General features: G+C 55.5%; 1 protein-coding gene across 3 annotated transcripts in view; it reads left to right on the plus strand.

Moving 5' to 3' along the window:
• Positions 1–6,798, plus strand: part of TTC7A (tetratricopeptide repeat domain 7A) — a 116,838-nt gene extending 110,040 nt beyond the window's left edge. Inside the window, exon 20 of one of the 3 annotated variants that reach the window (XM_006185772.3) lies at positions 4,550–6,798. In XM_006185772.3, the coding sequence (XP_006185834.1) occupies positions 4,550–4,771 (222 nt within the window). In that variant the 3' untranslated portion in view covers positions 4,772–6,798. The remainder of the gene's footprint in view (positions 1–4,549) is intronic. The other 2 variants (XM_032497442.1, XM_032497443.1) reach the window with 2 other exon arrangements.
• The last annotated feature ends 6,185 nt before the right edge of the window (positions 6,799–12,983 follow it).

The following is a 12,983-nucleotide window of genomic DNA, read 5'->3' on the forward strand; positions in this document are numbered from 1 at the left end:
AGCAGAGTCCAGCCCTTTCCTCTTGTGCAGAAGGCCAGTATACCCTCTGCCTCCGCTCAAAGGGGAGCATCTCCCAGGGGGCCCCGTCTCATTGCCCAGTCCCAGGGTGTTCACTTCCAGAACCCACAGTCTAGAGGCCTCGCTGCAGCCTCCTGGCCCCATGGGCCTGGCCATGCTCCAGGGTGAGCAGAGCCCCCAGATGGCCCAGAGCCTGAAACCCATGCTAGAAGGCTGGAGCAGGAAAGGTCCAGCTCCCTGCCTAGAGGTGGGGCTGGCAAGGGAGCCCCTCCAGGCTGTGACTCACCCTCTCACCCAGCCTGTGCTTGTCCCTGAGCCTGGCTGTGGGCCTCTGAAGACACACACCACCCCCAGCCGGCAGGTCCACTGGTGTTTTCCAGCACTCACCCGTGGAGGCCCCAGGAGGAGGAAGGCCGGCGTGAGTTCTTGCCACATGAGAAGCATAGCCACCCTGCTACCCCAGAAGACCCCCACCTAGCCTGGGCTCTCTCAGCAGGGGCCTCTTCCTATGAGAGCTGAGGGGAGCTCTTGGGGGGAGCTGTGAGCCAGATACTGGGGGTATCTGGAAGGAGCTGTCCCCACCCCCACAGGGAAATAGGACCAGCCTGTGGCCTTGGGGCTGCCCCAGCTCCAGAATGGATGTGGCGATGTGTGGGCTAAGTTCTCATCCTGGAGAGATTCCTTATTCCCAGTCTGGTTGGACAGGTTGAGGCTGACACACCTGGGAGAATCCCTGGTGCGGGGAGAGAGCCTCAGCTTGGCGGCAATGTGGGCCTCGCTGCAGGGTGTGTCGGTGCCCTGGGTGGGTGAAGGGAGGCAGCCTTCCTTGGCGCAGCCTCAGAGGTGGCCCCTCAGTCCCCAAGCAGGGGGCTCCAGGGACCGGGAGGCGACAGCAGCCCCCTAGCTGATTCCCAGCTTCCCAGCTGGAAAGGCTGTTACAGAATCCCAGGAATGCGCCTTGAGCATAGAAAGAAAATTCCCAAAATAACTTCTATAAATACTTGAGGGGAGGGGTGGGGAGGGAGCTCTCAGCCTGGGCTGCAGCTGGCCTAGCACTACGGGCTGGCTGCTTCCCAGGGCAGCCCTCCCCACTGAAGAAGAAAAAGCTAGGACCCTCCTGCTACCCCTCTCCTCAGGGGGACAGTGTCCAGCACAGATTTAGTGAGATGGTATGCAGTGGTAATTCAGAAAAAGGCAGGCAGGACCCTTCTGCCCCTTCATCCCCATCCTAGGCTGCAGCCCCTGACCCCACCTGTACTTCTGCAGAGAACCTGGGTTCCTAACAGGGAGGGGTTTCCCTCAGGGTCTCCATACAAACCAGAGACCAGACCCCAGCGAGTGTGAGGCCCCTCAGGCTGCCTGCCTTTGTGGCAGGTCACTCAGTACATGGAAACACCCCTGCTGTGCCTGATTTTGCATCTAGGAACCCCCCACCCTGCTATCCTGTGGGGACTAGTGAAGCAGGCAGGAGCTAGGGTCCCTCAGTCTAGGAGAAATGGGGCAGGGATGGCGTTAGAGAACCCTCAGTAATGAAGCACAATCTCAAGGTGCTGGTGTGGGCAGAAGGTGCAGTCCACCAGGGAAGGCTTCCTGGGGCAGCAGGGTACCAGGCAGGTGAGAGGGGGCCAGAGGCTCACTTCTCCCTGAGCTCCAGGAAGGGAGGGAACAGGGAGTGGATGATGTTGGGAATTTCTGGGGGCTTTCCCCATAGCCCCGCTCCTTCCTGAGCAGCTGTAGTCACCCCGGCCCCATTATAGCCACGATACTTCATAAGCAACTTGCACTTCGTTCTAATCCCCGTGGGACTGCACGGCTGTGGCGTCTCCCAGGTCAGGTGTCAGAAGCTGAGAGTCACTCAGTGGGTCTGGTCTCCTCTCTCTACGTGGGTGCAGAGTAGGGAGGGGTCAGCATGGACTTTGAGATACGGGTTCTGTGTTCCCACCATCTCCTTGGGGCAGCTGGGGTTGGGGAGCTGCAGGCACAGGGCCGGGCCAGGGGCAGAGCAGGTGAGACGGTGCATCTTCCTGGGGCGGGGCCCCACCCAGTTGTCAGGCAGCAAACAGCTCCAAGTTGCTACCAAACATGAACTGAATGGGCTGGTGTCTCGGGCAGGTGGCAGCAGATCCTGTTACAGGCCCTGGGCCTCCAGGCCCCAGCCTGACCCCGGTGTCTCCTTTCAGGCTCTCAGGTCAGCACCCCAGGGTGTGGGGAACGTGATCCAACCCCACCCCAGCCCCTACTCTTCCCCCAGCGGAAGCCTTGCCCTCCAGCGAAATCAGCTCTTCTGCCCACTCCTCCCCAACCCAGGACCCTGTGCTCTTCCTGGGGTCGCCTCCATGTGCTGTCTGCCCACCATGCGTCCCGCTACACAACTGCAAATTCATCCTTGCAGAATCCTCATGCTAACCTACGAGGAAGGGCTGTTCTATTCCCCAGTTTACAGATAAGGAAGTAGCAGCTCAGAGAAAATAGGCCACTTTCTCATGTCACAGCCCTGTCAGTGGCAGAGCTGGGATTCTAACCCGGGCCGGTCTTCCTCTACCCACAACACGCAGAGGAGCCTGCCGCAAACCTACTAAACAGAGGAAGACCAACATACACACACACACACACACACACCCTGTTCAGCCACCGACATACCTGGCTCCTCCCCACACACCTCCATATGTCTTGAGATCAGGGATTTTCAAACTCATTGAAAAGAGTAGCCCTCTTTCCAAACAAGATCTCAGGTAGAAGTTCACTAGAGCCAAAGTGGTATGTAAAAGCCACTGCAGCCCCGCCCCCGCCCTGGGCCGCCTTCCCATCTGTCCTGTTGCTCCGCCATGGGCAGCACTAAGGGCTCAAACCTTCCATTTTTGGTGCTTAATTTTGGTGTCTGGCGGCTTGTTGTCTCGCCTTCTTACCCTCCTCCCTGCGGGCCCTGTTCCATCATGAATTGCTCAGGGTCCAGCTCCCAGGCCATGTGGGCAGAGCAACTTGGCCTGGAGCCCTGCTGGCCAGACTGGGCACTGACTGCCCTCTGGTCCTGAGCAGCCCTGAGTCAGCACTGCTCCTAGCTGGCCAGAGCCAGGGACCCTGCCTGAGGCTCCACCCAGCCCCTGCTTCTCCTGTTCTCCCCCATCCATCCCTGTGGTTCTCTGGGGACAGCTTCACCCTGGGATGAAGAGCTCCCCTGCCTTTCTTGATTCCTGGCCACCCGAGGGCCATCCAGTGCCTCCAGAGGGGCGGGGGGGGCTTTCTTAGGGCTTCCTGAGTGCCATCTCTCCCTCTTGCCTAATTGGTCGTGTTCCAGGCCCTCAGAGGACTATGAAGTCAGGCGTATGCATCTTCCCTGGTGGGGTCTCCATAGCAACAAAAGGCCTAGCTCTGCGGAGTGCGGTGAGGAGGAAAATGTTCCAGCTAAAAATGTACACGGTCGTCAGTGGGTGGGCACCCAAGGCTCCAGGCACATAGATGGCAGCTCCCCACCCCAGTCTTGGCCCCTGCCTGTCCAGGAAGTTGGTGATGTTCAGACTTTACCTCGTATCTTTGAGCAAGAGGATGGCCCCCTGTGCTGCCATCCTGTGCCACCTTTGAGGGCTGGAACACAGATGCAACAGTGCAAAGCAGCCTTTCTAGGACTGGAGGCCAAAAGGGGGTCCTCGCCTCTCCCTCTGATCACCACCCTGTCCCCCTGCCTCCCCACACCCTTCCCAGTGTAGGTGGATGAGGATGTAGAGAGGACAGAGTGCCAGTTTCACTTCCCACCCTTTTTGTGACAATTCCTGTCACTTCCTCTGTCTCTCTGGTTGTTGAAGCCAAACATCAGGGCCAAGCTTCCTGGGCAGCCCTGACCCCTCCCAGGGGCCCCCCTTTCGCCCAGCATCCACCCCTGGTCCCCGGCCATCTCACTCTCCTCCTGCGACTCTGACCTGCCTGTCCAGGCTGCGGTGAGCTTTAGGTCCCAGGAAGCCCAGCCACTGATGCGGGCACCAGAGCTGCCCATCCAACCCCCACAAGCTTGCGGTCCTCCCTCCGTTTGGAGAGTCCCAAGCCAGTAGCATCCACTCCTCAGTCTCACTCGTCGCGGGGGAGGACAGTGCCACAGTGCAGCACAAGGGCGTGGGGTGACAGGCCCGTCAACTTGAGCTCATGCATGCCAGACACCGTTCAGAGGCTTTGCACATACTGACTCATGTGAACTTAACCCTAGAGGTGGGCATGGCGGTCTTTGCCATTTGCAGCTGAGGAAAGTGAGGGCCAGAGACCGGTGACCTGCCCAGGTGTTAATGGAGCGACCCAACGCCAGGTCTGCTGACTGGAAGGCTCATCCCTTGGGGCCAGAGCTCCCCCAGTGGGTGACCCAGGATGCTGGGCTAGAAGCAAGGCTGGGATGGACACAGGTGGGATTTGCATGGGTCAAGGGCATGGTCACTTGTTCCTTCCAAAGCTTGAGATGTAGGACCTTCTCTGGCCTGTTTCCCCAATGGCGAGGATGCCCCTGTCCCCAGACAACCCTCACTCACCCCACCCTGTGTTTGCTCCCCAGGGTCTGATGCTGAGTCGGCTGGGCCATAAGAGTCTGGCCCAGAAGGTGCTGCGGGACGCCGTGGAGAGGCAGAGCACCTGCCATGAGGCGTGGCAGGGCCTGGGCGAGGTGCTGCAGGCCGAGGGCCAGAGCGAGGCCGCCGTCGACTGCTTCCTCACTGCCCTCGAGCTGGAGGCCAGCAGCCCAGTGCTTCCCTTCTCCATCATCCCCAGAGAGCTCTAACCCTGCTCGGCAGTGGCTGGGAAAGAGGGAGGGAGGGAGCTGCCCAGCATGGGTGGACAGACAGGCAGCAAGGAGCGTGGGTCTGGGGAGGTGCAGGGCCTCAGGGAAATACATCTCTAGGGAACACTTCTACAGGCTGCAGCCCTAGTTCTCCTCGCCTCCCCCACCCCGCCCCTGCTTCCCTCCAGGGCCAGCTGGGTCTAGGAGCTGCTCAGCTGGAGCTGGGTGGACCAGGTTTGCATCAAAAACAAATCCCTTGTTCCTTGGGACTCAGACAAGCATCATGGTATTTGTGAGCAAGGAAGTAGCTGGGAGGCCACATGGCCTCCCCAGTGTATCTGTGGCTCATCTAAATGTGCAGTAAGCCTCTGAGCCCCTCTCGACCCCCACCCCTCCACCTAGAAGCCCCTGTACTGTACCTGTCACTCTCCTTCAACTTCCCAGACCCTGGATTTCCTGGCTTTGCACAAGCTTTAGTCTAGAACCTCAGCTCTCTGCTCTCCCATGAGCGGCCCTTGGGCAGGGCCGAGAGGGTTCTCCTGGGTTCCTGCCTCAGCCCCTCAGGAGACAGTCTGCCTGAACCCTAAGTAACTTAGAGTCATGGTGACTGGACTTGTTCCCCAAGAGCACTGGTGGAGGAGTCTCACAGCTGTTCTTCACCCCCTGCCCCAGGCCTCTGTCTTGGGGAGCCCCCTGGCCCTCGTCTCACACCTTACTCTCAGGTCAGGTCCAGGGCAGTCCTGGCTTGAAGAATCTGCTGGCAAGTGAGAAGAGAGGGCAGACCTCTGGGTCCTCTCCCAGGTTTGGGGCCACGTGGCCTCCCAGCTAGCATTGCCCCTCTTTGTGTGTTGAGGCCAGTTGGGCCCCACTCTGTTCTTCCCCTCTGTTGCCAAGTGCCTTTGGGGCCTCTGGTGTCTGGCCAGGGGCACTGAGCTCAACCCTAAGCTTTCAGTTCTGCCCACCCGCATCTCCCTGGAGACGTGCCCCACCCAGCAGCCTCCTGCGGCCCTAGGCCTTAGCCCCCAGGACTCAGGATCCAAGCATGGCTGCTGGACCAACCCAGCCTTTCTAATGCTTTGCATCAACACCTCATTCCTAGAAGCCTTACTTTTCGGGGAAATGGGTACAATGCCGATCCCACGGGGCGTTATCATGTGGAGATGGGCAGTCTGTAAGATTGGCCTTCATACATCTCCACCCACAACCTGTTTTCACCTCAGGCTTTCTTAGGTGACACAAGCACCGACTACCACTCTGGCAATTGGCTTCCCTCTGTCTGGGGCCAAATGGGGACTGTGATTAGAGACCCAAGGAGGAGCGAAGCCTGGCCCCTCTGGTTGAGCAGGCCTTTGTGTACTGACAGCCTTCTCTGCAGGGGTGCTGGGGGGGGGGGTGTCTCCCCTGCTGGCTCCCCTAGCCTTGCTGCACGATGCTCTCAGAATTCTCCCGAGGAAGTCAGCCCCCACGGGCCTATCAGGGAAGTCCTTTTTTATCTGCACTCTGGGTTTTAGTTTTAAAGCTCCATTTGGTACATCTCTCATTTGAAGGTGTGGGGAAAGGTCGGGCGAGGGCTGCCCTGGTTTGTCAGAGCCCCATTTGTTCCTCGGAGGGGAGGGGCCATTGGAGACCCACCTGCTCCCAGCACTGGCTCAGCACTGCACAGCCCCAGTGCCTCCAGCGGGAGCCTGCACCTCCTGGCCTTCCCCTCCTGGCTGAGGGACATTGCAAGGACAGCAGCTCCTTCACCTCCTGGTTGAAGGATCCCTGTATGTGTATGTGTGTGTATAAATATATATATAATAGAGATATATTTTTTCTGGAATTCTATTAGAAAAAACTAAATAAGAAAAAGCAAGTGCTGTTGGTTTACCTTGGGATGGCCAAAGATGTTAGTAGTCAGTCCTTGGTAATAGGAAAAGGCAACAAATGCATTTTGACTTGAAGCATTCCATAGAGGAAGCCTCTGAAGGTTTCTCACAGCTCGAAACAAAGGTCTTGAATAAAGAGACCCTTGAAGGGAAAGTAGGTTTGTGTGAAGCAGTGTGTTCATTTATCTAACAGTTACCCCTGGAACAAGCCTTGGCTGAGCCTTGGAGAGGAGGCAGTATTGCTGGAGGAGAGAGGCCTGGGAGGTGGTGAAGGCGGGGGTGGGGGTACACAGAGGGGAGGGGACACCCACTGGGGAGATTGTGGTGAGGCTTTGGGTGACATGGCTCAAGCCTGGAGGTGGGTGGGAGGAGGCAGAGGGGTCCAGGCAGGGCCAGCTGAAGCGGGCCTCATTCTGGCCTGCCTTCTTCCCCTCAGGTGGGCCTTCAGAGCATTGCCGGAAGAGGCCGGGCCAGACCTGTCATCTGAACAGGAGAGCCCCTCCAAGGGCACTGCCAGTGGCACATCTTCCCCCAGGGGGAAGATCACGTCCAGATTAGCCACCAGCTCTGAGAAGTCCGTGCCAACACTCCTAAGTTATGCCGCATAAGTATGTGTGACATACTGGACGTGTTAGAAGACGCGCTTCTTCACGTGCCCCGAGGCTGCACCCACCCACTTGGAAGACGTTTGTCCTGAAGGCTGGCCTGGACAGAGCTGCCCACTCAGCACCCTGGCCTTCTCCACCCCGACCCCCCAGCCCTAGTCTCGGTGACAATTCTGCTGTCCTCGTGAGGAAGGGCCCTTCTTGGGGCTGTTGGGTGCCCCGCTTCTCTTTCACAGTGATACCGTTTTTTAGAAAACACACAGTCTTTAGTGATTTAACAATATCAGATTACTGGTCACACACCCTCACGCCCAGCTCACGGCCCCCTCGTGTGAGAATTAAAGGTCCTTTAGGCTATTGTGGTGTCACTTGTCTGCCAGCCTGGGAGAAGGGTCTAGAACAGCTCATCCTACAGGGAAGAGGACAGAGGGAATGTGCATGGAGGGAGGCGGGGGAGGCCTTCTGTTCCTGAGGAGGGCTTTGCTGAGCTGAGCTGACCTCAGGTTGGTCAGATGTTGGAAAGTGAAGCAGTGGTGGAGACCCAAGCGTTTCCTGACCTCCAGTTCCCCATCTGCAGACCCCTTATTCACACACAGCACAAGCCCTCACTGGAGAGGGAGGGGGCCAGCTCCATGTCCAATGCATTGCACCAGAATGAGGGCTGGGGTTTGGGGATAAGACTCGGGGTTGCACTGTCACCCCCGTGGACCTCCAGCCCACGGCCCTTCTGTATTGATAGTGTTTATCTGCAGGCACAAGTATGAGTGGAATTTCAGCTGCCACCACCACCCAGACTCCTTTCTGTTACCAAAGTACTCATTGTTGCATTCACACCCCTCACCCAAGCACTCAGATGTCATCACCATGCAAGTATTTCTTGGCCTTGATTGGGATGCATCCAGCCGAACAAACCTCCCCCAGCCCGTGCCACCAGCTCTTAATGACAAACCCCAGTCAGCGAGCCTCACACACAAGGACCTGTGAGACCAACCCACGTGGTGCTGACTCAAAGGATTCTAGAGGCTAGTGAGGTCCTAACACAAAAATATCCTGCTATCCGCTGCCAGAGATTCCTTTGACTCTTCACCAACCTCTTTCAGTTGCAAAAAGCAGAGACCCACTGGAGGTAACTCCAGGAAAGAGACAAGGGGAAGTTCCCTGGACCCCTAGGGCAGGAACTGGGGCCAAAGCAGCCGTCCATTGACTTTGCTGATGGAATCAGCACCCTGCCTGAGCTCAAAGGCCCAGCTCTATCACTGGCTGGCCCTGTGCCCTTGAGCAAGTCACTTAACCTCTCTGTGCCTGTCTCCTTGTCTGTCAAGTAAGAATAATCCTAGAATAGTACCCACTTTGTGGATTGTAATGATTGCAAAAGACATGGAAAGAGCCTGGAACAGTGCCTGGCCCGTGGTAACCGCGCGATAACAAGATACGTGTGTGATGATGTCTGTGCTCCACCTGCTCCATCCTCCTCTCCCTGCCGGCTGACTTTGCTCACTCAGAGAGGCTCCCATAGGACTACGTTCAGCCCACACACACCCTGATCTTCCACCTACAGTAGCGCCACAGCAACCCTCCTCTGCGCATCTTAGTTTAGAGTTTTAGATGAGAGGATCCCCTTGGTCACATTCGTTTTTCCACAGGTCACTAAGCAGTCAGCTGTGACCAGAGGGCACAGGCCTCAGGACACAAAATACGGCTGCTTGAGCAGCTAGAGTTCTGGGTGAGCAGTAACCAGGCCCCTTCTGAGGCCCTGCTTCAGTCCATCATCCCCTCAAGCCTTGCCCTCCCGGGCAATGGGTCCAAGGCAGGTCCCTCTGGAGGAACTCACGCTCCCTTGAGCACCTACCCCTTCCCCCATTATCGTCACCTTATGGTGCACTCATAGGGGCTCTGTCCTGCCTCTTCTCTTGATGACAGTGACAATGCTAACATTCTCCCTGCACTATGTTATGTATAAGGCTCTTAACTTACTTGTAAATTCTCCTATGTTGCTCGTTTGGTCATCAACATCCTAAGAAGTGGGTTTTGTCTCCCTGAAAGGTGATGAGATCCTGGTGCCTCCACTCACAGCCTGGGATATGGCAAGGCCTGAGAACCTAGGTCCTCACCCACGGAGCCGGCACCAGCTCACCGGCCGGTGGGAGAGAGGCAGGATGTGCCCATCACGGAGGCAGGATGACTCGTCTTCTGGGGTACATGGACATGTGTATCACCAGGAGTCCTCTGTGCAAGTGTCACAGGGGCAGACAGAGGTCCAGAAGCCCTCCCCCTCTGCTGGCAGCTGCACCCCACAACTGGAGGCCCACGCTTCCAGTGGAGAAATGACTGATGTTCAATGCTGCCTGCCACCCTCGCCCCTTCTGCAGCTGGAGAGGAGGTTCCTTAAACAGAGATCACTCAAGAAGCTGCAAAGTCCTCCGAGAAGCAAGCAAGTTTTAGAGATGCCAGGCAGCCCAGAAACAAGAAGAGGTCACCGTGGGAGCTCTGCGCTGGGCCATGACCCCACTGCCCACCAGCTGACTGGACCACAGATTCAGAACCAAGTTCCTCCTCTGTGGACTGGCCCACAGCCTATGAGGTGACCTGGGCACCCGAGGCAGAGGCTCCCCAGACTGGCGGTGACCGTCACTGCTCGCTTACCCTCTTACTCATTCTCCTCCCCTCTTAACTGTCTCTTTGGAATTTGGCAAGAAGTCAGTCATTGTGGACCTCCTTTAAAACATATTTTTTTTTGAACCATTTGAGAATAGAATGCATAAATCATGCCCTTTACCCCTTAATACTTTAGTGTGTTTTTGCCAAGAACAAAGGTCCTTATCTTGCATAACAGCAGCAAGTAAACAAATGAGGGGGGTTAACCTGACAGTAATTCTCTGCTCTCCCATCCATATGCCAGCTTGTCAGTACTGTTCTTTGGAGCACTGTCTTCCTCCAGCCCAGGATCACAGATTCCACTTAGTTGTCACATCTCTCTCGTCTCCTTTAATCTGGAAACTCTCTTTGCCTTTCACGACACTGACAGTGCTGATAGCTGCAGACGGTCTGGCCTCTGCCGTCTGAGTGTGAGACAGAGAAAGAGGGAGGCAGTTGGTGGTGGGAGCAGAGGCTGAAAAGCAGCAGAAGCCAAAGTTCAGAGAGAAGAAGGGAGAACAGCTGACTGGAACGGGCAGGAAGACAGAAGCAAAAACGCAGAGGAGGTGAATCTCCGTAGGACAGAGCTCGCCAATCAAAGGAAATGGGTGCCCGTTTTCAGGGCAGCAAAAGATGACGGAAGCACGGGAGCTCCAGTCTATCCTGGATGACCTTTCCAGCTCCTGCAGCCTGACTCTGAAGTCAGGACTCCCACCTGATTCCTCTCACATTCCTTGCAGTGACCCCCTGACAACTTAAGGGACCCTGGGTGTGCCTTTTCCTGGTGGCCCTGCACATCCCCCGAGAGGCCACCCTCTCCTTCGTTCCCTGGGTCTCCTCTCCACGTGCCCCCCTGCAGACCAGCCTTTTGGGGGGCATGCACCAGGGCACCCACCTTTGGGAGGAGGGGCTCTGACCAGAAGCAAAGGGGCACAGGCAGACTCAGTGAGAGCCCATCTCACAGGGAGAAGTCAAGATGCAGGCAGGCGAGGCGGCCTGCCCAAGGCCCCCAGGCGTTCTAGAACCTCTGTCTAGCGCACTCCTCGTGGGACACCCACCCACCAGAGGAGGAGCATGTACACTGAAATGGGGGTCAGAATAGGTGTGGGGGGACACTGCAAAGAGGAACTGGCCTCAGGTGTCAGCTGTGACACCTGAGCCAGTCCTTTGTCTGCATAAAGGTCAGAGAACAGATGACTTCCCTAGCAACCTGTCCTCAGGTCCCAACAGCCTGGGCAATCTCTGTAACTGTGAGCTCAATCACTTCAGCTTGGGCCCAAAAGGAAGAGGCTACTGCAAGCTCCCTGTCACCTGTCTGGTGCCCAGGAGCCTGCTGCTCACTACCCCACCCCACAACAAGGCCCCCGGCTCAGTGGCCATGGGTGGCGGCACCCTACACAGTTTACACCCCCCGCCCCTGAGAGCACCCTGCCAACGGTGCAGGGGCTTCAACAGCCTGGCCCAGTGCAGGCTGGTGTTAGCCCACAGAGGGCCCTTGCGGTCAGGGCCCTCTCCTCCATCCAGACAGCTCCTCTTTTGAATTGGGAAAAACACCCTCCTGGGTCCTTGCCCTCTCTCCTTCCTCCTGTCAATCTGCCAGGTCTCCTGTGGCCTCAGTGACCCACGCCCTCCCATGTCCACTCCACTCCTGCAGGGCCTCTTCCCAGAATTTAAGACCCAGTCCCAGTTCCCACACCTTCCAGAAGTTTCTCTCCTTCCTCCCCACCTCCCATCACTCATCTCATGGGGCCCTTGTGCTTTGTCAGAACACCCAGGCTGGCACAGGCCCTGAGGGTTCTGCTTCCTGGGTGCAATCCCCACATCCCACACGCCCGGGCTCAGCCACACCTATGTGTGCCCTCATGAGGGGGGGCACCAGCTGGGCTCTAGGGAGGCTCTCCGGCTACTGGGAGGCTTGGGGTACAAATGTGGAGTGAGGCCACCTTGGCCCCATCCACAGGCTGACCTTAGCCTTCCCTCTGGCCCAGCCCACACACCATCCCAGCGCTTGACCCTGGTGGTGTCTGCGACGGGGCTCTGCAGAGAGGCCTCAGCTCCCGAGTCTACATGGCTGCTCAAGGACAGTTGGTCTCAATTCATTATATTTTCTTAATAAAGTTACACATATGCTTAATCCCACCCTATAAATTATTTAAGAAATACATACACATCATCACCAGTAGGATCTTTATCTACACTATAGATATGTGAGTCATTAAACACAACTTTCCAGAAGCTTCATTTCCATTTCCATGTAAGATAGAGCACATTTAAAATTTTGGAATAACGTGGCCATTGGAGATTTTATCTGGAGCCATAAGCATCATTTGTAAAATATTAGGAGAGTTCTCTGCCCACCCAGTCCCATTCCCCATCATGTCACTTTTATCATGACTGCTTTTTAAGTGACCTGTAGAGAGTTTGTTTATAATACCTTATACCAGCAATCTTAACATCAAATCTCCAGGAATGATTTCTAAATCAGTACTAAATTTCTTTACCTCATCTTTTTAGAAACTTATTTCATCAGACAACTTTTGTCAGCATCCAACACCAAAAATGGCTGAGGTTATTCAAGCTAACAGCCCTTCCTTAGACAATTCTTTGTGGTTCAAAATAATCAAACTTCCATGATATAACAGACTTTATGAAATAAAAAACACCACAAATAGCCAAAACAATCTTGAGAAAGAAGTACAAAACTAGAAATATCATACTCCCTGCCTTCAGTCTATACAAAAAAAGCTGCAGTATCAAAACAGCATGGTACTGGCATTAAAACAGACACATAGATCAAGGGAACAGAACACAGAGCCCAGAAATAAACACACACACTTATGGTCAATAAATCTACAACAAAGGAAGCAAGAATATACAATGGGAAAAGACAGTCTCTTCAGTAAGTGGTGCTGGGAAAACTGGGCAGCTACATGTAAAAGAATGAAATTAGAACATTTTCCCACACCATATACAAAAATAAATTCAAAATGGCTTAAAGATTTAAACACAAGACATAATAAATCTCCTAGAAGAAAACATAGGCAAAACATTATCTCACATACATCTCAGCCATGTTCTCCTAGGGCAGTCTACCAAAGCAATAGA

The sequence above is a fragment of the Camelus ferus genome, chromosome 15 (genome assembly GCF_009834535.1).
Source record: "Camelus ferus isolate YT-003-E chromosome 15, BCGSAC_Cfer_1.0, whole genome shotgun sequence".
Taxonomy (NCBI): domain Eukaryota; kingdom Metazoa; phylum Chordata; class Mammalia; order Artiodactyla; family Camelidae; genus Camelus; species Camelus ferus.